This window comes from Penicillium canariense, assembly GCF_028826845.1.
Source record: "Penicillium canariense strain IBT 26290 chromosome Unknown utg000008l_segment0_segment0, whole genome shotgun sequence".
Classification (NCBI taxonomy): domain Eukaryota; kingdom Fungi; phylum Ascomycota; class Eurotiomycetes; order Eurotiales; family Aspergillaceae; genus Penicillium; species Penicillium canariense.
This window is the reverse complement of record NW_026622735.1, coordinates 2,370,325-2,396,047: the sequence shown is the minus strand read 5'-3', so window position 1 is coordinate 2,396,047 and position 25,723 is coordinate 2,370,325. Positions and strand designations below refer to the sequence as shown.

Here is a 25,723-nt window from a genome sequence, read left to right as displayed (position 1 = left end):
AAAGGGGACAATATCACAGCCGCTATTTAAAACACTGAGGCCCAGACTAGAAAGCTCGCTCGTCAATCAAAGACAACGTGGTACAGGGCTGCTCGTAATCAGTTTTACCGCTTGATTCCTTTCGATTCTATTCTGAAACACGCTAGTCTGTTTTTAATTTAGCTTATCGTAAAATCGTGAAACGTATTTTTAGATACAGTGCCAGGCAAGAAGTTCTCACACACCCTTTCCTCCGCCTACTTTACCGCCTACTAGTTTAAGCTACCTACCTGGCCACCCTGCCAACCATCAAAATAACCATCAAAATAACCATCAAAATAACCATCAAAATAAACAATCACCCCCTATTCAATAACCCCCTATGCAACAGGTAGGCTAGTTACCCCTTCTATTCAACCACCACTAATCAATATGCCTCGAGGACCAGAACTGTCACCCTCTACACGATCGCGAATCTGCAGCCTTCGTACCGATGCGACGGAGGAAGAGAAGGGGGGAAGGAGGCCAAGACAGACGGAGAAGGCATCGGACGAGATGGAAACCGCCATCGACGAAGCCGAGGTGGAAGCGCCGATATCCACGCCAGTGATAGATCTCACCAGCGCACCCGTGACAAGTGTGGCTATCGCTGCCCCAGAGGCATCGGGGCCTGCAAAGGGTCACGACAACCGACCATTTTTCAACATGCCACCACTACAGTCGGTCGAACGACCAGTCCTGCCCAACGAGGAACCGGGCTACCGATTCGGCGGGCGCACAACAAAAGAACTGTCACCACTCAGCCGGATACCAGTCAAAGTGAACCAAACAGCAACCAGCCAGACCAGGCAAGGGCAGAGGAAACCACCAGCGGAGAAGGCCAGATGGTAGCAAAGGGGACTACCGTCCAAAACACCGAAGCTGACGCCGGCGCGGAAGCTATCACCAACACCGAAACTGCCGCCAAGAGGCCTCCACAGCCGGCCAAGAGCTCTAGCAGCACCCAATCGAAAGCCGAAAGGGCCAAGGCGAGAACGGCTAAGGCGAGGGAAGCGAAGGCGAGGAAGGCCAAGGAGGCCCAGCTAAACACAGCCAGGAAATCAGCAAAAAGAACAGCAGAAGACGTAGCAGCGAGGGTGGAGGAGGCGAACAAGGCAAGGACTGAATCCGACATGAGTTCCATCGCCAGAACGGAATCAGATCTGAGCTCTGTGGATGAAATCAACATGAAGAGACTCGAACAACAACTTTCGAAAGACAAAGAACTCACCGCATCCTCCTCCTCCCTGCCTGACCAACGAAGCGACGAAGACTTTCAACCGTCGTCCCCACCGGACGCAGGGCCAACAAGGAAACGAAAACAGCCCCAGAGCGACGACCTATACCTGACCATCCGAAAGAGTGGGAACGAATGGGATGGCGCATGAAACCCTCCTAGACGGAAAGTCGATGAATCGACACGCCCACCGATCGATACAATAAGGAAACGACAACAGACTGGGCCGAGGAGACAACGTAGGACGACAGGAGCTCAAGGTCTATCAGTATAATGCGAACAGGTCGAAGGACATGGTGATGGCGCAGTTCCTGCGGGACCCGGAGGTTGTCAGCGCCGACATCATTGCCATCCAGGAACCATGGGAGAACACGTTCAAAGACGACACCCACCATCCGCTAAAGCTCACGCACGAGCTGTTGTACCCACTGTCGTCGGAGACCGGTGAACGGGCACGCGTATGCCTGTTCATGGCGAAGAAGATGGCGGGGTGGACACACGTAGTACACTCGCGAGACTGCCAGGAAGTGAGGATCAAGGCAGATTCGACGGAGCTCAGGCTATTCAACATATACAATGAGCAGAGGCGATGGGGGGCGCTCGACCAGTTGGAAGGGCTGCTGCCGTCCATCCAGGAGCAGAAGCAGAAGGGGATCTCATACCTAGTCATGGGAGACTTCAACCTACATCATCCTGCCCGGGGTGGTGTCGATGCAGCGCAAGATGCCAAGTCGGAAGACCTGCTAGATCTGATGGATCTGGCAGGGCTAGATCTCTGGCTACGGCCAGGCACAATCACCCGGGATCAGGCCGGCAGCCAGACAACGATTGACCTAGTTCTCGCGTCGTACGACCTGCGAGAGCGGATGGTCCAATGTGAGGTTAATATGGCAGTGCACGCCGACTCCGACCACCTCCCGATCCTCACCGTGCTCGAAATGGAGATCCTGGAAGTGCAACCGATCAGAAGGCGTCAGTGGAAGGCCATGGAGCTGGACAAGTTCATCAGCCGTGACGGAGGCTTATGGGACACCCTCGCATCTTGCCTCCGCACCAGACAGCGCGAGCTTGCTATAGAGCAGTGGAAACGTGAGTGGACGGGCAACGCCCACGGTGGAATCACTCGTAGGGCTATTCCATCACCGACCAAGGACATCTTCGCCTTACACGAGCGTATGCGACGGGCAGCCGGCGCGGTCCTCATTCAGATGCAAACGGGCAAGATTGCCCTGCGCAGCTATCTAGCCACACTGCAACGCTGGCGCGAGGAGCAGCTCGATGAGAACCCCGACCGACCGCCACAAAGATGCCACTTATGCGACCAGGGGAGTCAGGACACACGCCATGTGCTATTACTCTGCCTTCACCCACGCCTCACAGACCTACGGTGGAGGGTCCTCGGCCCTGACCGCCCACTATCTCTCACAGATTGCCTGATGCAGCCAGCTCTAGCCGTCAAGGCTGTCAAAATGATGTTACAAACCAGGCTACTGGGTCAATTCAGTGCCTTACCGACCACATACCGCGCTGCCCTTGAGGCGGACGCGTGATGCGCCAGCTTGGTCCTGGTGTCTATCTGCCTATAATGGCAGCGGGCTTGCTTTTGCGAGCCACCATCTCAGGCAGGAACAATGGCCTGTGTGTCTTCGGATACACAGGAATGACCAGGGGACGCATGGGTGTCACTGGGATTGAATGCAATACCACCGCAGTCGGGGATTATGACCATCCTTCTGTTTCCACCGGAGAAAACCCTGTCTCTACACGCTCTCCCCGTGGCCCTCAGCAGCCAGGGGTAGGTATGAAACGGTAGGTGATTTTTAACTCGTTGACGGGGGCAGGGCGATCGAGAGGACGTTCGGAGGGGGAGGTTTGACTGGCCGGTCGCGCGTGGAGATTGGGTGAAACTGGCGATGGGAGGAGCGGGAGTATGTGTGGGAGAGGGGGTTGGGGGGCGGAAGGCGGTCTAATCATGTGATCTAGTTTCCCAGCTAGCTATAGTGTCCTGCCGGCAAATCGGGCTCACCGCCTGACAGATCCGAGTATGAATTCATCATCATCATCATCATCATCAGCGTGCAACATGTTCGTGTGCGGCGGGATAGGCAGAGCATATGGGTATGGATGGGTGGACGATGTGGCAACCGTGGTGGAATCGGACTCACATTACGACAACATCCAGCTATTAGAGAAGGTGCTCGACAAGGCAGACCAGTGGGCCAAACGACACGCAGCAAGATTTGCACCAGAGAAATTCGAACTAATTCACTTTGTGAACCCAAACGTGGCCCAATCCGACAGCGACGACGACCGTATCATGCACCCTGACGACCCTGACTTCGACATGTACGACCCCACACACGTCTTCCCCGAAGGCCACGAACGGATGCCGATACGAAGGGGAGACCTCACGATCCACCAGTGGACTCGGCGAAATACCTCGGGGTTTGGCTCGACAAACAGCTCAAATTCGACACACACCGACAGAAACTCCTCGCCAAAGCGAATAGCAGCCTGGAAGCACTCAGGGCGATGACGGGGTCTACCTGGGGAGCCTCACTACTAGCCATGCGACGAGCATTCCAAGCGGTAGTCGTCCCGCCGATGCTGTACGGGCTCTCCGCATGGTACTGTCCCCTCGCGAAGGCTATACCAGCCTGGGAGTTGAAACGGACGGTCAGCCAATTCACCACAACCCAACGACGTGCGGCAATCCTGATCAGTGGGGCATTCAAATCGATGAGCGCCGCGGCACTCAACGTCGAACTCCACCTACTACCGGTCAGGCTACAGATGGAGCAGATGATCCAGGAAACAGCCATAAGGATACAAACAGGCCCAAGGTGGGCGCAGCCTGAGTGCCTAGGCCTGCACGGGCAACGTAGGCCGGGGGAATGGAAGAGGGGTGGATGGAGCCCTCTGGAAGCCCTCAGATGGAAGGAGGGAGGTGTGCTCAACACCAACGACATGGGGAATCAACAGGTCATATGGGAATGTCGAAAAGCGTTCGTTCTGGCACCATGGGAGGCACGGATCCCATGCGTGATCGAGGATGCAGAGGCTGCGCGAGCCTCGCACGACAAGATAGAGACTGAGTCTCTCTTCCAACAGAATCAGCTGGACTGTGCCCAGTCAGTCCGATATGTCTTGGTCTTCACCGATGGTAGTGGTTATGAAGGTATGGTCGGCGCTGCCGCCGTCGCCCCGCGTGAGGGTATCTTCGAACGGCGGCACCTTGGCACCACCGACCAGTCAACAGTGTACGTTGCCGAGCTCAACGGCATTGAAATGGCGCTTGCCAACTTCGTCAAAAGGGTCCAACAGGGTCCAGCAGGCTCCAAGATGATTATTTTCTCCGATTGCCAGGGCGCTATCCAGGCGGTGCAGAACCCAAAGCGACCATCAGGCCAGTTCGTGCTATCTCACATTTATAACCACGTCCGAGCCCTCCGATCGCTAACGCCCACGTCCGACACGATTCCCGTCGAGATCCGTTGGATCCCCGCACACGTGGGCGTTCCTGGCAATGAGACTGCGGACGTTGAAGCAAAGTTAGCGGCGACGGGAGGTGTGGAGAGCGGGACGGATCAACGTCCAGCCGGTGGTTCGGTAGGCACCTCCACCTCTCCACCTCCCGGCGGCCAGATCTTGCTTGCTTCAACGGCCAAACGTCGTGTGCGGCGACGAATCAAGGAGAGATGGGCACAAGAGTGGGCGAATGAATCGACTGGCAAGCCAAACCAACGATTGGTGAAGGCGCGAGACAAGAAGGTGCTACAGCTATTCGAGTCGCTCTCGAAGCCGTACACGTCTATACTGGTTCAAATGCGCTCTATGCGCATCGCACTGAACCACTTCTTGTTCAAAACCAAAGCGGTCGAATCAGATGAGTGCTACTGTGGTGAAGGGTCTCAGACGCCGAGACACATCCTGCTACAGTGCCCGTTGTACGCTGATCTGAGGAGGACCATGTTGGATGATATCCGGGCGCGGACGGATTTCAGTGCAACCGACTACGACGCAATCGTATCGGACTCGCAAGCCACCCGCTACGTGGCTAAATTCATGCTACAAACAGGCCTTCTGGGGCAGTTCCGGCACGTGGAGCCAGAGCCCTCAGAAAGCGAAGACAACGAACAGCCGGGATGACCTGGCAGGGACACAGGTGGTGAAGACGATGGGTATACGGAACGACAAAGCCACGGCCCACCGAGAGGTCGTGGGAGACTACATCGCCGCGTCGATAACTGGTGGAAAACATCAGACACCGATACCGAACCACGATCAACAGAGAACGAAGCAGGAGGGTGAGACCGCCATGGTGGGATGGCAGGAGATATGGAGATACAGGGGATGCAGGCGGCCGTAATGAGGGAGATCTGAGGGCCGTGGGACACACACAATAGGCGTTTGGTTACCGTTATTACATGGGGCTTGGGGGATTTACTATGGCAAAACGCCATTTTCTTATGTATCTACTGCTTCATGCGCAGGGGCTGGCGTTCGGAATGCTCTTGCTTCCGCCGGATGAAGCGCCTGCATAGCCATACGACACTAGTTAGGCTGCACCAGGTTAATAGAGTATCATCATCATCATCATCATCATCACTCCCTGGTTTCGGGGTACCCAGACCAGCCTCGTCAGCATATGGAAATAAATTCAGTTCTCCTAACTATTCAAGAAGTACAGCTATGTATGTAGAGGGCCATTATCTCGATTGCATCAATCACAAGGCCCCGCTTGCCGTCCTCCAATCGAAGCCCTCTGCTCCACAGGATCACTGTGATGGAGCAGGCGCGGGCCTATATTGCTTTTTTAGGATGCCAGACATGTGCTAGTACAAAGTTAATTGACTAATTTTGGCCCGGAAATTCCGTCCATATCATGTGATCTGTCACGCGGTGCGACTGGTCACTGAGAGTAAGCGGAACAGGGAGGCCCTAACTATTACCTTATTGTAATGAAGTCGGCGTGTCTGAGCGAATTCAGCACGAAAACCGGACATTCTGTCTCTCCGAATGGTTATTTCTTATGTAATCAATCAATCAATATTCTTATTCCCGATCTAGCTTCCTATGCTTACAGGTGCTATGCGGGGATTTGCGCCATCTGGTGTCCAGCCCAGTGTGCATGCGAAGGCTGCCCGCAGCGAGGTCAGATGGCTTACTACCATCAGACCAAAGAAAGTAGTACAAACGCAGCAAACAAAACATGACAAACAGGACAAACGAAAAGTGGCAGAAAAGAGAGCTAGGGAGTCACCGTCCCCGCGATCCAACGTCCCCGCGGCCGTCCTCAGGCAGCGTTGGTAAGGAAAGCTCCAACGCTACATGTCGAAATATGTGGAGTGGTAACTTACCACTAAGAACGGGCTTATTCATCAAGCGCCCAGGTTTCTTATGTTTTTGTATGTAATACTGGCTTACAGAGAAACTCAGGCTTTGTAACAGCCGAGTATCGGCCGCACGGACAGAAATACGTCCGTACAGCCAGGGGATAGCTATTCAACAGGCAATCCCCCTGATCTTCTATCATCATCAATCTGATCAATTATCTCTCGTCCCATTGGACATCTTTCATACTAGCCCATACAGAATCAGCCCATTCTGTCACTACAGTCAAAAAGCCTCATCAGCAGCGCCGCGCCATATGCACCCATGGCCTCCTAAATCAAACAATCAGTACTTTTTCACCACTAGCTTTGCGTAATAACTGCCGGTATCTTAGTAATAATCTTTTGAGCAACAGATCAGACCCCAGCTGTCTGACCTTCCGATATCTAATACCCTTCGGCCTATATCACTAAGCCAATCTCTCTCCCTCCACCCTCCATCCGCCGGCATGCACTCGAATCACCGAGTCCTGAATCACCAGATTGCCAGTTCGTGCGCTGCACTGCTCGCTTCCGACTAGCAGGCCTGAATCACCAGGTTCTCGAATCACCGAGCAAGCCGATCTATACCCTCTCCGCATACCCCCTCCGCATACACTTATTCGGCCTTCGCCGCTTTCGCTCGTGGTGGAAATCAAGGGGGCACACTGAGATCCTGGCAGTTTGCCCCTGGTCATGTGTCCCATCGGTCTCAAAGGACCACTGCCCTGTTTCTTATGTAATCAGTAGACCTCGGCAAGGACCGCCTAGGACCGGACCAGGACCGGGACCGGACCGCACTATGCAGGGCTTGGTCTTTACTTTTAGGACCGCTGGGCGGTCCTAATTTTTTTAGGACCGGACTAAAGACCGCAAAAAGACCGGACACATGATTTATACATGATTTATGTAGAAAATATAGCTATTTCGGGCTTTCGGCTGACTAATCAAATCTTTTTATGAATTTAACTAGCCTAAATAGGAAGGTGTTGGCAAAATTATACAACTCCGGGGGACCGCAGGGGACCGCAAAAGACCAAGGACCGGACCGCGGTCCTTAGTTTTTTAGTATGGTCCGGTCCCGGTCCTTGCCGAGGTCTAGTAATCAGTCCTCCCTACGAAATTGCCAGATTCAGGGATATAGTGATACAGAGTCCTGAATGCCGCTGATTGGCCATATGTATTACGTATTCCGACATTCAGGGACTGGTTCCATTGGCCAATCAGAGTCCACCGTAAAATTGTCCCACCAGGACCTCGACAATAAATTTAAAATCACCTTTTAATTTTCAGCTACGCGAAGGCCTTATTGACACTTAGGTTTGGTATAGCTCACTTTTGTGTCAATAATAGCCTTCATAATGTGAGGGGACAGAACTAGGGAGGAAACAGTCTACATTCACTAAGGGGACTAAAGCTGGAGAAGAAAGAAGAGAGAGAGAGCGGGCAAGGAGAGTCCAACAAGTTAATGAGTCACGGCGCCTGTCGCATGAGTTACCCTTCAGTTCCAGTTGCCATATAAGAGCTTTGTACGTTGGCAGTCTTCTCACCTGGATCGGTTTCCTTCCTTAAATAGCATCTGATGACAAGCCTTCTGATTGGTCCATTCCCGAATTCAAGCTCGGTCTCTGGAGATTGCAGTCCTCACACGTAGGTGTAGTTCACGCCAGCGGCACTAGTACCGCCGAGAGCGGTAACAAGGACATCGACAGCACCGCCGCCGGGTGGGCCGGTGGGAACCACTGCAGTTATCTCACTGTCGGAGGTCACCGTAAATGAGGTAGCAGCAGTTAAGCCGAAGGCCACTGTTGTGGTGTTGGTGAAACCAGAGCCACTGATAGTAACAACGTTCCCTCCAGCGGCAGGGCCGCTGGACGGGGTCACAGAGGTGACAACAGGTGCAGGTATATAGGTATAGTTCACGCCAGCGGCACTAGTACCGCCGAGACCAGCGACAACGACAGAGACACTACCACCACCGCCAGGGCCTGGCGGAACAACCGCACTGATCTGCGAGTCGGACACCACCGTAAATGAGGCGGCAGTACTTGCGCCGAAAAACACAACCTGTGTGTTAGTGAACCCAGAGCCACTAATGGTAACAACATTTCCTCCAGCAGCAGGGCCGCTGGACGGGTTCACAGAGGTGACAACAGGCGGAGGTAGATAGGTGTAGTTCACGCCCGTAGCACTGGTACCGCCGAGACCAGCGACAACGACAGAGACACTACCGCCACCGCCAGGGCCTGGCGGAACAACCGCACTGATCAGAGTATCGGACAACACAGTAAATGCGAGGGCAGCAGTTGAGCCGAAGGTCACTGCCGTAGCGTTCGTGAAACCAGAGCCACTAATAGTAATAGCAGTGAATCCAGTAGCAGGGCCAATCGTAGGGTTCACAGAGGTAACGACAGGTGCAGGTATATAGGTGTAGTTCACGCCAGCGGCACTAGTACCGCCGAGACCAGCGACAACGACAGAGACACTACCACCACCGCCAGGGCCTGGCGGAACAACCGCACTGATCTGCGAGTCGGACACCACCGTAAATAAGGCGGCAGTACTTGCGCCGAAAAACACAACCTGTGTGTTAGTGAACCCAGAGCCACTAATGGTAACAACATTTCCTCCAGCAGCAGGGCCGCTGGACGGGTTCACAGAGGTGACAACAGGCGGAGGTAGATAGGTGTAGTTCACGCCCGTAGCACTGGTACCGCCGAGACCAGCGACAACGACAGAGACACTACCGCCACCGCCAGGGCCTGGCGGAACAACCGCACTGATCAGAGTATCGGACAACACAGTAAATGCGAGGGCAGCAGTTGAGCCGAAGGTCACTGCCGTAGCGTTCGTGAAACCAGAGCCACTAATAGTAATAGCAGTGAATCCAGTAGCAGGGCCAATCGTAGGGTTCACAGAGGTAACGACAGGTGCAGGTATATAGGTGTAGTTCACGCCAGCGGCACTAGTACCGCCGAGACCAGCGACAACGACAGAGACACTACCACCACCGCCAGGGCCTGGCGGAACAACCGCACTGATCTGCGAGTCGGACACCACCGTAAATAAGGCGGCAGTACTTGCGCCGAAAAACACAACCTGTGTGTTAGTGAACCCAGAGCCACTAATGGTAACAACATTTCCTCCAGCAGCAGGGCCGCTGGACGGGTTCACAGAGGTGACAACAGGCGGAGGTAGATAGGTGTAGTTCACGCCCGTAGCACTGGTACCGCCGAGACCAGTGACAACGACAGAGACACTACCGCCACCGCCAGGGCCTGGCGGAACAACCGCACTGATCAGAGTATCGGACAACACAGTAAATGCGAGGGCAGCAGTTGAGCCGAAGGTCACTGCCGTAGCGTTCGTGAAACCAGAGCCACTAATAGTAACAGCAGTGAATCCAGTAGCAGGGCCAATCGTAGGGTTCACAGAGGTAACGACAGGTGCAGGTATATAGGTGTAGTTCACGCCAGCGGCACTAGTACCGCCGAGAGCGGTAACAAGGACATCGACAGCACCGCCGCCGGGTGGGCCGGTGGGAACCACTGCAGTTATCTCACTGTCGGAGGTCACCGTAAATGAGGTAGCAGCAGTTAAGCCGAAGGCCACTGTTGTGGTGTTGGTGAAACCAGAGCCACTGATAGTAACAACGTTCCCTCCAGCGGCAGGGCCGCTGGACGGGGTCACAGAGGTGACAACAGGTGCAGGTATATAGGTGTAGTTCACGCCAGCGGCACTAGTACCGCCGAGACCAGCGACAACGACAGAGACACTACCACCACCGCCAGGGCCTGGCGGAACAACCGCACTGATCAGAGTATCGGACAACACAGTAAATGAGGCGGCAGTACTTGCGCCGAAAAACACAACCTGTGTGTTAGTGAACCCAGAGCCACTAATGGTAACAACGTTCCCTCCAGCGGCAGGGCCGCTGGACGGGGTCACAGAGGTGACAACAGGCGGAGGTAGATAGGTGTAGTTCACGCCCGTAGCACTGGTACCGCCGAGACCAGCGACAACGACAGAGACACTACCACCACCGCCAGGGCCTGGCGGAACAACCGCTCTGATCTGCGTGTCGGACACCACCGTAAATGAGGCGGCAGTACTTGCGCCGAAAAACACAACCTGTGTGTTAGTGAACCCAGAGCCACTCATGGTAACAGTATTTCCACCAGCAGCAGGGCCGCTGGACGGGTTCACAGAGGTGACAACAGGCGCAGGTAGATAGGTGTAGTTCACGCCCGTAGCACTAGTACCGCCGAGACCAGCGACAACGACAGAGACACTACCACCACCGCTAGGGCCTGGCGGAACAACCGCTCTGATCTGCGTGTCGGACACCACCGTAAATGAGGCGGCAGTACTTGCGCCGAAAAACACAACCTGTGTGTTAGTGAACCCAGAGCCACTCATGGTAACAGTATTTCCACCAGCAGCAGGGCCGCTGGACGGGTTCACAGAGGTGACAACAGGCGCAGGTAGATAGGTGTAGTTCACGCCCGTAGCACTAGTACCGCCGAGACCAGCGACAACGACAGAGACACTACCACCACCGCTAGGGCCTGGCGGAACAACCGCTCTGATCTGCGTGTCGGACACCACCGTAAATGAGGCGGCAGTACTTGCGCCGAAAAACACAACCTGTGTGTTTGTGAACCCAGAGCCACTCATGGCAACAGTATATCCACCAGCAGCAGGGCCGCTGGACGGGTTCACAGAGGTGACAACAGGCGGAGGTAGATAGGTGTAGTTCACGCCCGTAGCACTGGTACCGCCGAGACCAGCGACAACGACAGAGACACTACCACCACCGCCAGGGCCTGGCGGAACAACCGCACTGATCAGAGTATCGGACAACACAGTAAATGCGAGGGCAGCAGTTGAGCCGAAGGTCACTGCCGTAGCGTTTGTGAAACCAGAGCCACTAATAGTAACAGCAGTGAATCCAGTAGCAGGGCCAATCGTAGGGTTGATTATAGTGATAGTAGGTGCGGTAGGCATTGTCGATCAGGAAAGTCGAGCGTTGAGCTCAGATCATTTAGTTGTGTAAAATGATTCCGCTGCCAAGTTTCATGTTCACCACGATTTATAAATACACATCAGAGTAAATAATGGACGCATAAAAATATCTATACTCACAAAGGGGACTCTCAGAGCGGTGCGCATTCCCGTGGTCACACGATATCAGCCATTATACCTATTTCTATGACTATGGCCCGTCTTGATATGCATTCCGCTACTGCCGCATTCCAGGTCTCGGCTTTTTCATTCGCTGATGCTGATGCCGGTAGGAGCTAACCCCATGACTATAGCTCGTGGTGACATACATTGCGCTGCTGCCGCGTTCCAGCTCTCGGCTTTGTCTTTTGCTGACACCGGTGCAGGAGTGACCTGACCTTATGGGCGTCATGTACATAGGGGGTCAAAAGTCTGTGGACACTTTAGAAATATATCACCCACCCCTTTTTTTATCCCACCTCCACCACCACATATCTCCACCACCATGAGGTCTTTTGGCACCGAAATTAGTGGTAATCGACCGCGTGGGGGTGAGCTTTGTGAATCAACTCGCGCTGCTATCCTTTACGCCCTCGAACTAGGCCGAAAATCTACACAAATCGCGCAAGATCTACACGTGTCGCGTACGATAATCTGCAACACCAAATATCACTTTCAAAAACGTGGAAACCTCAAAACAAAGCCCCGTCTTGGCCGCCCACCAAAGCCTACACCCTCTGAGTGTCGCTATGTGTATCGATTAGTGCGTCGCAACCCAATCATGAGCTATAAAGCGCTACGGATTGACACCGGTTTTAAAGTGTCAAAGTCGACCCTTAAGCGTACTGTGAAGCGCTACAATATCAAAAAATGGGTTAGCAAGAAGCGCATCTTTCTCAATAATCACGATCCAAAAATTTGACGCGCTTTCTGCCGAAAATGGGGGAGTTATTTACATTTTGACGATGTAATCTTTTCCGACGAATGTTCAGTTCAACGCAAATCGAATTTAATCCACCAATACGTGTTTTCATTCAAGTATGGGAGATATCGAAAGGATCTTGTGAATCTTGTCAATCTCGGCAAGGATATCCGGCAGATGGTTTAGGGATCTATCTGGCTTGGTGGCCGATCAAAACTCATGATCATGGAACGCGATATTTTTTCGAAAAACAATGGCTACACCGTCAATTCATATCTCGATACTCTGGAAGAGGCACCTTTACCTTTGTACGAACCTGGAACTATCTTTCAACAAGATCATGCTCTTGGATGAATGCATATCTAGGTCACCTTGACATCCGGATTATTGGGCAAATGTGATGGTGGATAACTGCTCTAGCAGCCACTATTACCGGCCAAGATTACAAGTATGCTACTAGAAAGTCTCGTGGGAAATGGTGTTTGACGAGATATACGCCGACGAATGCTAGGCTGTGTACTTTATCAATCTGAGAGGTATTTTATCACTAAGAACTAGCTGATTCAACGAGCACGCGCTCCGCCATGGATTTTCTGTGGTAAACTGGATCAATGTGGACTACTGGCATTGTACCAAGTAATATCTGTAGGCCCTGAGGCTATGAGATTCAACAGCGATCTCCTGGTTAGTTAATGCTAGGAAGAACCTTGAATGACCAACATGACAGAGGACCCTAACATTATTTTACCCAAGTGTTTAACAGTACCAAAGCTATTCGGAATGGCTTGGATTGCGCTCTGACAACCAGGTCCTGTTTCAAATCTTCCGGGATACACTCCGCCACCGCCGGAATTGCACTTATCACCGATTTGTACTTGGGGAACCGCTGTGCAATTCTTCCGAGTACCTGCTCTTGGGTAACGTGCGTCGATTGATCAATCTGTCCAGTGAGGTGAAGTTGCAATTGTTGAATACACTCCGTAAGAGAAGATTCTATTGCTCTTCGAGCAATTGTCATCGTCCCATGATCTGCAGCTTGAACTTGCGCTGCAATTGAGCAAATTCCTCCCTGGCTACCTTGGTAATTATTTAGGACCGACGGATCGAATAATGTTTGCTGCCTTTTCTAAGAAATCAAGATGGACGGTGGATAGTTATAATATTGCGAGACAAGATTTACCAGTCTATCATATGAAATAACGAAAATACGAGTCATGGTTCGGTGCGTGAATCCGTAATTCGGGTGAATCTCTTAAAAGGGACTGAAGCGGCATTTGGTTGTTGCTGGGCTTGATTGTTGTTTCAGCGGAACTAAGCACACCGTACCCAGCATTATGTTGATAGACGCCTAGCATACGTCGATCAGTTTAATTCCGTTTTTATGTGAGGGCTTGAGCCGAATTATCGGTATAGATCGTATCTTAATAGGGGGCGCAGTAATTATACCGTCTAAGCGTTCAGCATCTACAGGTTGAGATGTGGTGTGTTTGATGTATATTCTGGTAAAGCAGTATCAATCAATTCGAAGCAGAGCTGTACAGATACAGTTCAACCACATGGAAGCGCTGAGCAGAATCTGGCTTCAAAGTCTGCGGCTCATGAATGTTGAAAGTTGAACATACATTTCCTTGATTGACTGCGTCTCGTATTTGTCCAGATCTCAAATGGCTTACCATTAAAAGTGGACTTTTGACAGCACCTTGATTATTGCCAATCCTCTGCAAGAATTACTACTGTACCTCTTGCGGTTCATCAATACATCTCATAGATCAACTGAGCTTTGAGGCATCGTTCGATATTAAGGCGCTGTTGGTTCCCCTCACTCTGCATCTACAACTTCGAACAGCCCCCCTTTCTCCCCAAACAAACGAGTCGGCGGTTGCTTTTTCTGGAAGCTCCCTATTCCCATTACCAATGGACGACTAGGCGCCCCAAGTGCCGGCTATACGATACTCAGCATTTGAAGTATCATGGCCAATGGTGGATTTGGAGTTTACCCGACAATTTGAGGAGGCAGATTTATTGAGTGACACCAAGAGCTTTCCTGCAGCCCAGCATTTTAGGAAGGAATTATTCAAGTATAGCCCAGTATCCTGGAAAATTTTCGCAAAGCATGAAGATACAGGCGTAGTCACCATGCAGCTCCTGCGGGACAGCTGGAGCATGTTCAAAGGTCTGGGACTTCGGGATTGGGCTGATGAGTGCTGGATATTCCGTCGACCAAGATGAGGCTTTTCAGGCTATATTACAACAGACTGGCATTTTCACTGTTTTGTTTCCTCCGCCATATTCCTGACGAGATTGCCAAGTACGATTCTATCGTATCGGTATGAACACACACTCTGCCTCCGGCCCACCCAGACTAAATATACTAGGCTGTTCGAACCCACGATCGTTTCCTTTACGCCAGTCTCCTGCATGGTCTCACCTACGCAAAAAGTGGCAGTCCGTACCGGGCCTTGACACTTGATACGTCGCCTATTACCACATGGAAACGGTCTTTCAAAGCTTTTTTCCCCTTGGTTATAGAGGTCTGAAGTACAATCCAGAGTTCGGAGGTCCTGCACAGCTCTGGAGAGATATATCCATGGAAATCTCTCCGCTAGGCATGAGAATACCTCCGGGGATCATGTGTTTAGCACACACTACTCTGATACTTGGCCAAATGAATTAGGCGTCTGACTTAGCTATACTCAAATTGGATCCACCGTGTACCCAATTTATCATTGGCTTTTGAATATTTAGGATGTACCGGTCCTGGAACGCGGCGAGTGTGTATCTTTACCATTTGGCGAGTATGAATCAATATTCAGCCAATGTTTCCCATCTGTCGCTCTTTATTCGGATTGCAGATTATCTTGTGCTGGAAGTAAAAGAGGCAGTTTCCATCAACAGTGGAGTCAGATGATTTACATGGACTCTCGTCAGATGAGTTGAATTTGGTAGAATAAAGATGAATCAGTTCGTAGAGAAATAGATGGCCAGTGAATACAATCCGTCGACCGGTATGAATTGAATAGTCAATCTCCAGGTGGGGAGGACAGGTGTAAATGCGCACATCTGTCCGAGCTCCTTGACCCAAAGGATTTGCCAACCTCCAAAGGCCCTCTCGATGAATTCACGATGGCCGAGAAGGTCGCAACTGAGCGCTTCATGAGGGAAGCGGGCTTTGGACTTAGCCTCGCTAATCAACGGCAGTGCCGTCTTTTCTGGAAGAGACTGTTCGAAATGCGGAACCCAGGTGTCGACAAGATCCTTTTATACCGCACAAAGGAGTTCGATCGCTTCTGCAAAAACCGTTCCTCGGAAGATGGGGCTTCTTTGGTAGAGATGGTTCGGCTCTGGGAGGAAAGATATGGCTTCCATATTAAACAATTGGAAGAGCGGGTAGCTGAGGAGAGCAGGGCGATTCGACAGGAAGTCTATGGCTGAGCCAGCCGCTTGTCGCAGAAAGGCTAAGTATTCCAGAAATCGCATGGAACAGCGCTGTCAACCCGTGGCTTTCCAGCGTAGAGGAAACGATTTTTCAATTGAGCGGATCACATGAACCATCAGCTGTACCGCTTGGTGGGTACTTTGACTTACAGCCAAAGGCAGAATAACGCGGAACAAGTCTATTTTCGTCACTTTTCAACCCAAAAATGATGTCTTTCTCACGGTTTGTCCCATTATTTCAGTCCAGGAAGGAGATATTCTTGGTGGATTTGCTGGAGTAATTCGGTACTCCGCAGGCTGTAGCGCCGTCTATGGTATACCTGGTCCCAAAGAAAATCTTTGGCTGGATTACACCACTGTGACTGGGGTACTAACTTTATGAAGGTATCAGCTCCTGTGGGGGACTCAAATGTTCGTCTTCAATGGGAGCTCATCGATGAACGGAGTGAAGGAAAGTCGCGTCTCATGTGGAGAGTCTCAGTTGTTGCTCTTCGGGAAATTCAACCATTCGAGGAAATTATTCGCGCTGCTCCTCAAAAGGAACAATCTCTCTTACATCAGTCATCTGCTTGTGCAAAACGGGGATATACGAAACATCGGCAGACTTGATCTCGCCTATCTTCCAAAGGTCTACGAAATTAAACGAGGTCATTAGTTTGCAGAGGGGATGCTTGTATACTTCTGTACAGGCAGTACCACATTCAGATCAGGTCAAAATGCAGCAGCAGACTCAGTGTATCTTTTTACCCGACTTATAAAAAGATGTTCTGGCGAGGAAGAAGCTCTGTGAGTAGATGGTGAAACTGATTTCGATCCTTCCTGTACCAAGGCTACCTGCGCTTTCGTCTCTAGCAGCTTATTCACAATTTTTATGTCGCCCGGCGTTGGCATGCCGATGAGATCTCCATGAAGGACTTGTGGAAGGCGGCACAGAAGGATCCTCACAATGGCTTGTTTGTTTCAATGGAAGACGAGGAAATATTTTCTTAGGACTCAACTTTGGAAGTTGCAACCGCCCTTCGAACAAGAAACGCGAGGCAGCGAGCCTCCGATTGATTTTGTTTATGTAAAGCCAATGGAAAGAACAAAAAGTCATTTTGGTAGTGGAATACGCGCTTCACGAAGCTGAACAGGTGTAGATCGAAATTGCTTGATAAAATTATAAACTTTTCGTCTATTAAAATGCTGCTGGAACGCCCCCCAGAGAAAGTATCTGGATTCTTAGTACAGCGACAAGCAATATCATCTGAAAAACACAGATAGTTATTTACACATGTTGGAAGTCGTTCCAATACAGTATGCGTCTCCGGCTATGAGCCCTTGGCCTTCACCCTTCGTGTTGAGGGCCGGGTTCATCTCGTGAAGGCAAACCAAGGAGGTCCCTGCTTCGTTCGCCATGTCTTGACAACATCTCACTGCGTCGCCGGCTATCACAGATTAGCGACATAGAGAATTATCGATCAGTCTGCCAAAGAATTTGCCTTCTTAGGCCACTCTAGTCGTGATAGAACTTCATACACCCTTCCATTCTTTGCCGTGGGGGGATGTTGTTTAGACTGCGCCAAAAACCGCAATTGGGGGCAAACCTTGCCCCCAAAAACCAAACCGCAATGGTTGCGGTTTTTAAAACCAAAAACCAAACCAAACCATAAACCATTGCGGTTCCCCATTGGGGAACCATCAAAACCCATTCTTACATAAAATTACATAAAATTGCATAATAACTAGTTATAAACCAACTTAGTTAAAATAGCTTAGTAATTAAGATGTAGCCAATAAATATCAATAGAATATTATCCACGTGATATTTTAGCCCCGCTTTAAAAACCATTGGGGCCCCAAGAACCATTGCGGTTTCTAACCTAGAAACCAAAAACCATTGCGGTTTCTAGAATTAGCCCCAAAAACCCCCCCAATTGCGGTTTGGTTTTTTGCGGTTTTGCGGTTTTGCGGTTTTTGGCGCAGTCTAATGTTGTTTGCCTGGGAAACATGGCAGACAGGAGTATATTGACGTCAGTGGCCTCCAGTGAAGAAAACGTGCCGCTCTTCTCTGCTGGCTCCCTCTCAGTGCTCGTGATTACCAAATTGCGGATACCCATTTCCTGCTGGATAGAGGTCCGGTAAACCCAATACCGAAAATTGATATAAATGCTGAAGACACTTTGCCGTATCTGGATCGAGGCCAGCAGTTCTCATAGACTCGTTCCATACGTTGAAGGCCCACCCGTAAGCCTATAATTGCTTGCTCCGCCCGTCAAAAGCAAAAGCGAGGAGACTAAGATGATTGGAACCTGGAGCTGCTTGAGTCAGAGCACATCCTTTCTCTTTATAAGCATGTACCTATGACCTACCTCTAGCGATAATAACCAGCGGTCCAAAACGGCTCCGATGGTGGCGACGAGCAAGAGAAGAACAGACAGAGCTGAAAGTATACATGCAATATAATTTACCTGGGCTCGAGTTCGATATCCATGCATGCTACGCCCACGTAGCCACCAATAGAAACAAGACATGGCTAGGTAATCAAAACACAGGAGGAAGACCACCCGAACCACACTGAGGGGTACATGAAAGTACCGACCATAGTAGCAGCGACCTTAGCCAAACAAGAAGAAGCCACGCAAAGTATAAAGCAGACCACGTGAAGGTGAGAACGCTCTCCAGATCGAGGCTTCGAGACACCATCTCGTCTTTCAGAGTCTTTCTTGATCGTATATCGGACTATCGAGAGAGATATCTACGGATAATGTCGGTGTATACGTATATACCCCTAACCAATATCGTGCAGCTCATAGATACAAGCGCGTAAGGTAGGGGTAAGCTCTGGTGAGTGACCCATATCGTTGTATAGTAATATATATGTATGTGTGTGTGTGTGTGTGTGTGTAGCGAAATATAATATTATAAACGCGTCGCGTTGAATATTAGCGTGGTTTATGACTAGCTAAATATGGTAGGCGGTATCTGGCTAATATAGGCGGTGTAGTGGGTGGGTCTAGGGGGGTGTTAAAACTTATGGAACGTCACTGTATTTTGCTAAAATACGTATTTTGCTAACATAGGTATGTATTTTGCTAGCATATGTATCCTTACTATATTACCTTTTAGATACTGTATTTCTAAAGAATATTGTAGGACAGAACATACTATAAATGTTGCATAGTTTTTTACATACAGATGTATTGAAAATACTGTTAGCTAACCATTACCTAATGATATCTTAGGCTTATAGAAATCCGGCATGGAGGCGAGCCTACATGGCAGCAGGGCCACCTGAAAAGCATTATCGACCTCACACCCATATCCGACAGCCTGCTGGACTGTTTGAACACCTGCAAGATTGCCCGCGACGTGGAAAGCCAGTCCGACCACCTCCCAATCCGCATAGCCCTTGACATAACCACACCGCAGTTCACACAGCCAAGGAAACGTAGCTGGGTGGCCACCGATGATGAGAAGTTAACCCTGTTACACTTGGCAAATCATCAAAAAAGAAGAGTCCATTAACGAAGATATCGAATCTGAGGAAGGAAAAGGAGAGAAAGAGAAAGAGAGATGAGCCCTCTTTTGTTACTACAACACCGCCAGAACCTTCCATATCACGTGATCGTTACATGAATGTGGGCCCGATATTGAATGGCTATGCTAAGGGCACTCTGGTGGGATCTGGATCTGTTCTTTGGAAAGGTCGAGAGATGTATGCCACGGGTGAAATCGACGAGTATGAATTCATGGAATATATCTCCTAGAGGTAAATCGATCTCTCTATCTAGGAATAATAAGGTTGTCGCTTACGAATCCTTCAGTACGCCCTCTATAGGACACTGCAATACGATGGGAACTGCTTCTACTATAAATACCCTAGCGGAGGCCCTCGGTATGGCCTTTCTAGGATCCGCAGCAATCCCTGCTACGTATCGCTATAGAGCGTAATGTGCATACAAGACTAGTAAACGGATCGTGGATATGGTTTATATTGACCTAAAACCGAGCGACCTAATGACCCGCGAAGTATTTGAAAATACGATCGTGGTAAATGTAGCGATTGGCGGTACTACCAATGCCCCCATCTATCTTAGCGCCATCGCCTAGTATATCGGCATCGAGTTATCTATGGATGACTAGGACACGATTGGATCGCGTATTCTTCTACTATTAAATATGCAGCCATCCGGTGAGTATCTTGGAGAAGAATATTTCCGCGGGAGGTCTCCTAGCTATTATGGCGGAGCTCTTAGACGCAGGCAAGCTAAATAGAGATGCTTTAACCTGCAACGGTCGCACACTCGCCGAGAATGTTTGTGGCAAGTAATCCTGGGACCGCGCCGTGATTCGCCCCTATGATGATCCCTTGATGAAGGATGCCGGCTTTATTTATTGAAGGGTATATTGTTCGATTGTGCAATTATGAAGACTCATGTGATCTCCCCTGCCTTCCGCCAACGCTACCTATCAAATTCCGATGATCCCGAGGCTTTTGAAGGCTCTATTGTCGTGTTCGACGGACCCGAGGATTATCATAGTCGTATCGAGTAGATGCCGGAGATCGATGACTAAACGATCTTGATTATGCGTGGTGTTGGCCTACTAGGCTATCTAGGTGCGGCGGAGGTCGTCAATATGCACCTACCAGGCCGATTACTGAAGTAAGGAGTTGACGCCTTATTTTGCATTGATGGACGACAATCGCGTACGTAAAAGTTACCTTCTATCCTTAACGCTAGCCTAGAGGCTGCTGCCGGAGGAAATCTTGCCATTCTCCGAAACGGTGACAAACTTCGCATTGATGTACTAAATCGACGAGTCGATATCCTCATTAGCCATGAAGAAATCGCACAGCGAAGGAAGGAGGTGTTGTCCTAAGGCTATCCGTTGATTCCTAGCGGCACACTATGGCAGGAGATCTTCCGCCAGGAAACCGATCAATTGTCTAGCGGTATGGTGCTGAAGAAGGCTGTGAAATATCAACGCCTGGCGCAAACAAACGGTCCACTAAGGCACAATCATTAATCAATTTCAATTTCATTACATTAATTTTACCCAATCGCAAAATCGATGATTCAATTTTCGGTCACTCTACTATATGGTATCGAATATTGGGATTACACGTACTTTTGCCACATTTTTGATCTAGCGGTTATATTGCCCCCCGGCGCACTGGATGCGGTATAGAGGCAGGAGGTGCAGAGTGTTTTTACACGATCTTGCTGAAAATCTTCGCCTAACAAGTCAACTAGGTCGGGCGTCGTGAGATAGCGTGTTTCACAATTCTTTGCTAGTGATAATCTTATTTAGTTCTATCCAATCTTACTTGTGGCTTTTGGGATCCGTATAATCCTCCAACGAGCCCATTGTCCCATCCAATTAAGCTTTTCTAAAGATAAAACTCTCGGTAGTGGGTCCTAAAGTGAATATTTGGAGGGTCTCGGTCACCGAGCTAACGCCACAACGTTGCCTTGAAAATCTAGACGATCTTGGCGCAGGGCAGAACCGTCGGGCGCATTACCGTGGTGGGCTCGGTCATTGTGGGTGCAAGCATATTGGGTGAAGTCTGCGGCATCCCGGCAGGTAACAAACTAGAATGCCAACGGGCGCATTTGCTGCGACGGGCAATTTGGGATCCACCGGAGGATCGGTTAGCTGGTTAGCTAGGATGCTGGAATACGAGTACGGCGTCCGCTCCACGTGTTTTGTGGTGGAATATTGTGAAGGATTGTGTAACAGATCAAGCCTGAGTCACATGATTGTTCTCTTGAGCCAAAAAGACCACTATGTCAACCATCAAGGTTGACATGCTCAGGACCGACACATATAGTAGCGCACAGCTATAAACTTAATCCTTTACAGATTGCGTATTAGTCTAATATGGGGAAGCGTTGATATTAAAAGTGGTTATGTCATTCTTTATCATCACTCTATCTCGTTATTTCCTAATAAAAGATGGTGCCCCGTTTCCTTTCAATCTGAATCGATCAAGATTCAGTCCTTGAAAGAGAGAACGGTTAAACTGCATCAAAATTGTTTCACTATCTATTCGCCATCGATTCTTTACCTGATCGACAGGCTTTCTACCCCGACAAATAGTAAAATCGTTACAAATATCGCGCTGTCTGTTATCGATCCTGGGGTATTTGGGACTCTATATGCGTCGATTCCGTGGTTTGGAGCCTATTGTCTTGATAGTTACTATGAGCCCGATCTACACACGACTAGGAGATCACGATTTCAATCCTAGCCACGTTAGGGTTATATAAGAGATCTAAGCCAAGTTAGGCTAAATCCACGAGAGAGAGAACTATAGACGATTGGTCTTATCATATCCACCTATATTAGACTAATCCTAAGTGAGGCTATCTATTTTGGGAAGATACAGTGACGTTCCTTAACTTTAACCCCCCTATAAACCCACCCACTTACACCGCCCGTATTAATCCCATACCGCTTACCATATTCAGCTAACTAATCGAGATGAAGCACCAAGAGCATCTCTCCGAGACCAGGTCTAATATGGTTCAGGCAACTATTGACTCGTATGGGTGGTATATGGTATATTAGTGTACGTAAATAGCTATACACATGATACTCCCTCAATATTATGGAGGTTTCTGACTGCATAATATTATATAATCAGGGGGGAGTGGGGCAGGGTGTTAAAACATTTGGAACATCACTGTAAGTTATCTAGAGAGCGGAGTGCCCGATCCCTACCGTATCTAAGGCGTACAGTGGCACCGCAAAAGTTTGAGACCACCCCTTATGCACCGTCCTTTTCTGCCAGTGATTCAGCTGCACTAAAAAACTTCATAACATCTGATATTAGTATACCACCCATTAAAATCAATAACTGCCTACACCCTGTATGGTAAGATCCTTACACGCGGAGGCATATTGTAGTATTTTTGATTTTTGTGTGTAGCTAAACGTGAGCGCGATCCTACAGTATTACGCGACGTGGTGGGCTAGTCTATATTAGGAAGGCGGCGTCGCGGGCGGTAGAAGGGGTGGTCTTAAACTTTTGCGGTGCCCCTGTATTATCTAGGATCCACCTCGAATCGCTGGATCCTATATTAGAGCAATACATGATGGTAACAACTTGAAATGTAGCCTACGGAGCATTTTGGTCTAGCGGTCATATTGCCCCCTATTGTCTTGATAGTTAATATGTACTGTAACCTCTGAGTCATAGGTATTCTCGAGGGTATTTCGACCCCCTTGACCCACAGCAGTTTTAGAGAACCAGAATCAACACTCTTTTGACCTCATCTCTTGGTATTTCTCCTTTTAATTCTGTTGCTCCAATCAACTAGTAAATCTAGTGTATTTCCATAGCCATACAGGGCATTCGTGATAAGATGCTACACTCCACAATCTACTTGAGTAGTAACGATCGACACTACAATTGGATTTCATAAGATTTCATTCTTCACAATTCGGCGATTCGCCTATCGAAGGTGGACCAGACTAAGGAAAGGGGAAAATAGCCCGCCAGAGCTCCGGTTGGGGGCGGTTCGTGTGACCACCTGAATGGTCCCTGAAAAGTTGTGGAGCCAGGTCCCCCAGTCAAAGCTTTTTGGAATTGGTATAGATGGAAAGCTTAAACACTATGAAAGATAGTGTAAGTACACCGAATAACAAGCTTGTATAATCCTGTAGTCCCGACGGAGTCGCTCTCATCTACAGTGGCGTTCGTTTAGTTAGTTTGAAACACCCCTATTGATTACATAACTTTCTGCCATATTTTCTGCTAGCTAAAACCTCATATTCCACACTAAATACTAGTACGTAGAGGCAATTTTTAGTGTCTAAATAGCTTTGAATAGCTTCGAATAGTATAAAACAACAGAGGAATACTTGTATACTAGCGCGTTAAAGTGTGTTTGGGACCAGTCAGCTCAATATGGTGGGCGGTAGGTAAAGGCGGTCAAAAAGGGTGTTTCAAACTAAACGAACGCCACTGCAGATGAGGGAAAGTCAAGCCTGGATGAGTTAATTAGTTAAGTTTGAGGAGTGGTTATCTGTCAGAGCAATAAATGACGGTATAGAGTAAAAATGGTGCCCATTTTTGCCCGTTTCAGTCGTTATTTTGCCAAGATTTGGCCCCATTCTGTCTTGACATTATCTTTACCATATAAATACCACATCAGAATCATTAGTTCATGTAGTTCTCTCACCTATGACTCCCATTGTAGTTTATTACTCTCCCAGATTCGTTCATCATGGTTATCCTCACTCGAATTCAGGTAGCGATTCTCGGCTTAAGTACCTTGACAGCCGCTGCTCCTCATTCTGCCAAAACAGAAAACCCTTCTTTCTCTCTGAACCAGGTCAAGGTACCTGCTACCAAGACCACAAACGGTGCTGCACACTATGCAAAGGTGTTGCATAAGTATGGCGCTGAAATTCCGGATCATGTCCTAGCCGCAGCCGCAAGCAGTGCTGGTGCCCTAGCTTCACCCGTACCTACTGGGAGCGTTACTACTACCCCAACAGAGTATGATGTGGAGTATCTTACTCCGGTTAATGTTGGTGGCACTATGATGAATTTGGACATCGATACTGGTTCCTCTGACCTGTGAGTATCTATCTTAAATTCGCACCGAATAATTTATATATGTGCCTGCTAACGACGAATGACAATAAGTTGGGTCTTTTCCAATTCGTTGCCCTCCAGTGAGACCGCAGGACATGCGGTATACACCCCCAGCACCTTTTCTGAGGCTATGAATGGCTACACCTGGAATATTGGCTATGCAGAGGGAAGCTCAGCCAGTGGGAATGTCTACATGGACTACGTGGTTATTGGAAATGTTACTGCCACCTCCCAAGCCGTTGAAGCTGCGGAAACCATCAGCTCCCAATTCCAGCAACGTCCTTCAGATGGTCTCCTGGGTCTTGCTTTCAGCTCTATCAATACTGGTAAGAATCATATACCACGCCCGTGGATATATTACTAAGTTAGACAGTTCAACCTCAGTCTCAGTTGACTTTCTTCGACAATGTCCAGCCCGTGTTGGCTTCTCCAGTTTTTTGTGCGGACCTTAAGTATGGGGCACCGGGCGTATACGACTTTGGATTCATTGACAGCTCCAAATATACGGGACCGGTTACATACACTCCAGTGGACAACTCTCAGGGCTACTGGGGATTCACTGCCTCTGGATATGCAATTGGAAGTGACGAAATTATCTCAGGAGCCATCAGCGGTATCGCAGGTAAGTGGCTATTGTCATATTCTCCGTGGTTTTATCTCGGTTGACCCTCTGAACCATAGATACCGGCACCACTCTCCTCCTCCTTCCTGATTCGGTTGTCACACAATACTATAACCAGATCGGCGGAGCTCAGTACAGCGATTATTATGGTGGCTGGGTCTTCCCATGCTCTGCAACTCTCCCTTCGTTTACTACAGTGATCAATGGTTACGAAGCAGTTGTTCCAGGCATGTACTTGAGCTTTGCCCCTGTTGAAGAAAGAGGTGACACTTGCTATGGCTCTATCCAAGTTGATACTAGTATTGGTTTCGCCATTTTTGGTGATATCTTCCTCAAGAGCCAGTATGTTGTCTTTGATGCAAGTGGACCTCAGCTTGGCTTTGGCGCCCAAGCGTAATTCTGGTATAAAGACATTCCAAAGCATCGGGAGTGCTATGGGGTCTGTCAGGCAGAAATCTGTTCGACCAGGTTAAGAAGATCTGAAATTTCATATCTCTGGGGAGGGGAGAAATACGCGAAATCT

The 25,723-nt window shown here is 49.5% G+C and overlaps 7 protein-coding genes across 7 annotated transcripts; 5 read left to right on the top strand and 2 right to left on the bottom strand.

Annotated features, from left to right (window-relative positions):
• Positions 1 to 392: 392 nt before the first annotated feature.
• On the bottom strand, positions 393 to 1,162 carry N7482_010775 (uncharacterized protein; the record flags this gene model as incomplete). Its single annotated transcript, XM_056692899.1, has 2 exons — positions 393 to 649; positions 805 to 1,162. 2 exons carry the CDS (start codon positions 1,160 to 1,162, stop codon positions 393 to 395), a joined length of 615 nt encoding a protein of 204 aa, XP_056538856.1.
• Positions 1,163 to 8,271: 7,109 nt separating this feature from the next.
• Positions 8,272 to 11,634, bottom strand: N7482_010774 (beta strand repeat-containing protein; the record flags this gene model as incomplete). The annotated part of the gene is made up of 1 exon (XM_056692898.1): positions 8,272 to 11,634. The coding sequence occupies one exon, from the start codon at positions 11,632 to 11,634 to the stop codon at positions 8,272 to 8,274; it is 3,363 nt and encodes a 1,120-aa protein (XP_056538855.1).
• Positions 11,635 to 15,676: 4,042 nt separating this feature from the next.
• On the top strand, positions 15,677 to 15,985 carry N7482_010773 (uncharacterized protein; the record flags this gene model as incomplete). The annotated part of the gene is made up of 1 exon (XM_056692897.1): positions 15,677 to 15,985. The coding sequence occupies one exon, from the start codon at positions 15,677 to 15,679 to the stop codon at positions 15,983 to 15,985; it is 309 nt and encodes a 102-aa protein (XP_056538854.1).
• A 3,698-nt stretch (positions 15,986 to 19,683) lies between these two features.
• Positions 19,684 to 19,921, top strand: N7482_010772 (L-arabonate dehydratase; the record flags this gene model as incomplete). The annotated part of the gene is made up of 2 exons (XM_056692896.1): positions 19,684 to 19,709; positions 19,762 to 19,921. The coding sequence occupies 2 exons, from the start codon at positions 19,684 to 19,686 to the stop codon at positions 19,919 to 19,921; spliced, it is 186 nt and encodes a 61-aa protein (XP_056538853.1).
• Positions 19,922 to 19,954: 33 nt separating this feature from the next.
• N7482_010771 (L-arabonate dehydratase) lies at positions 19,955 to 20,524 on the top strand (the record flags this gene model as incomplete). Its single annotated transcript, XM_056692895.1, has 3 exons — positions 19,955 to 20,079; positions 20,156 to 20,285; positions 20,372 to 20,524. 3 exons carry the CDS (start codon positions 19,955 to 19,957, stop codon positions 20,522 to 20,524), a joined length of 408 nt encoding a protein of 135 aa, XP_056538852.1.
• Positions 20,525 to 20,557: 33 nt separating this feature from the next.
• Positions 20,558 to 20,998, top strand: N7482_010770 (L-arabonate dehydratase; the record flags this gene model as incomplete). The annotated part of the gene is made up of 3 exons (XM_056692894.1): positions 20,558 to 20,634; positions 20,713 to 20,844; positions 20,872 to 20,998. The coding sequence occupies 3 exons, from the start codon at positions 20,558 to 20,560 to the stop codon at positions 20,996 to 20,998; spliced, it is 336 nt and encodes a 111-aa protein (XP_056538851.1).
• Positions 20,999 to 24,204: 3,206 nt separating this feature from the next.
• On the top strand, positions 24,205 to 25,597 carry N7482_010769 (pepsin-like aspartic protease; the record flags this gene model as incomplete). Its single annotated transcript, XM_056692893.1, has 4 exons — positions 24,205 to 24,560; positions 24,630 to 24,904; positions 24,952 to 25,200; positions 25,260 to 25,597. The coding sequence occupies 4 exons, from the start codon at positions 24,205 to 24,207 to the stop codon at positions 25,595 to 25,597; spliced, it is 1,218 nt and encodes a 405-aa protein (XP_056538850.1).
• Between the last annotated feature and the right edge of the window lie 126 nt (positions 25,598 to 25,723).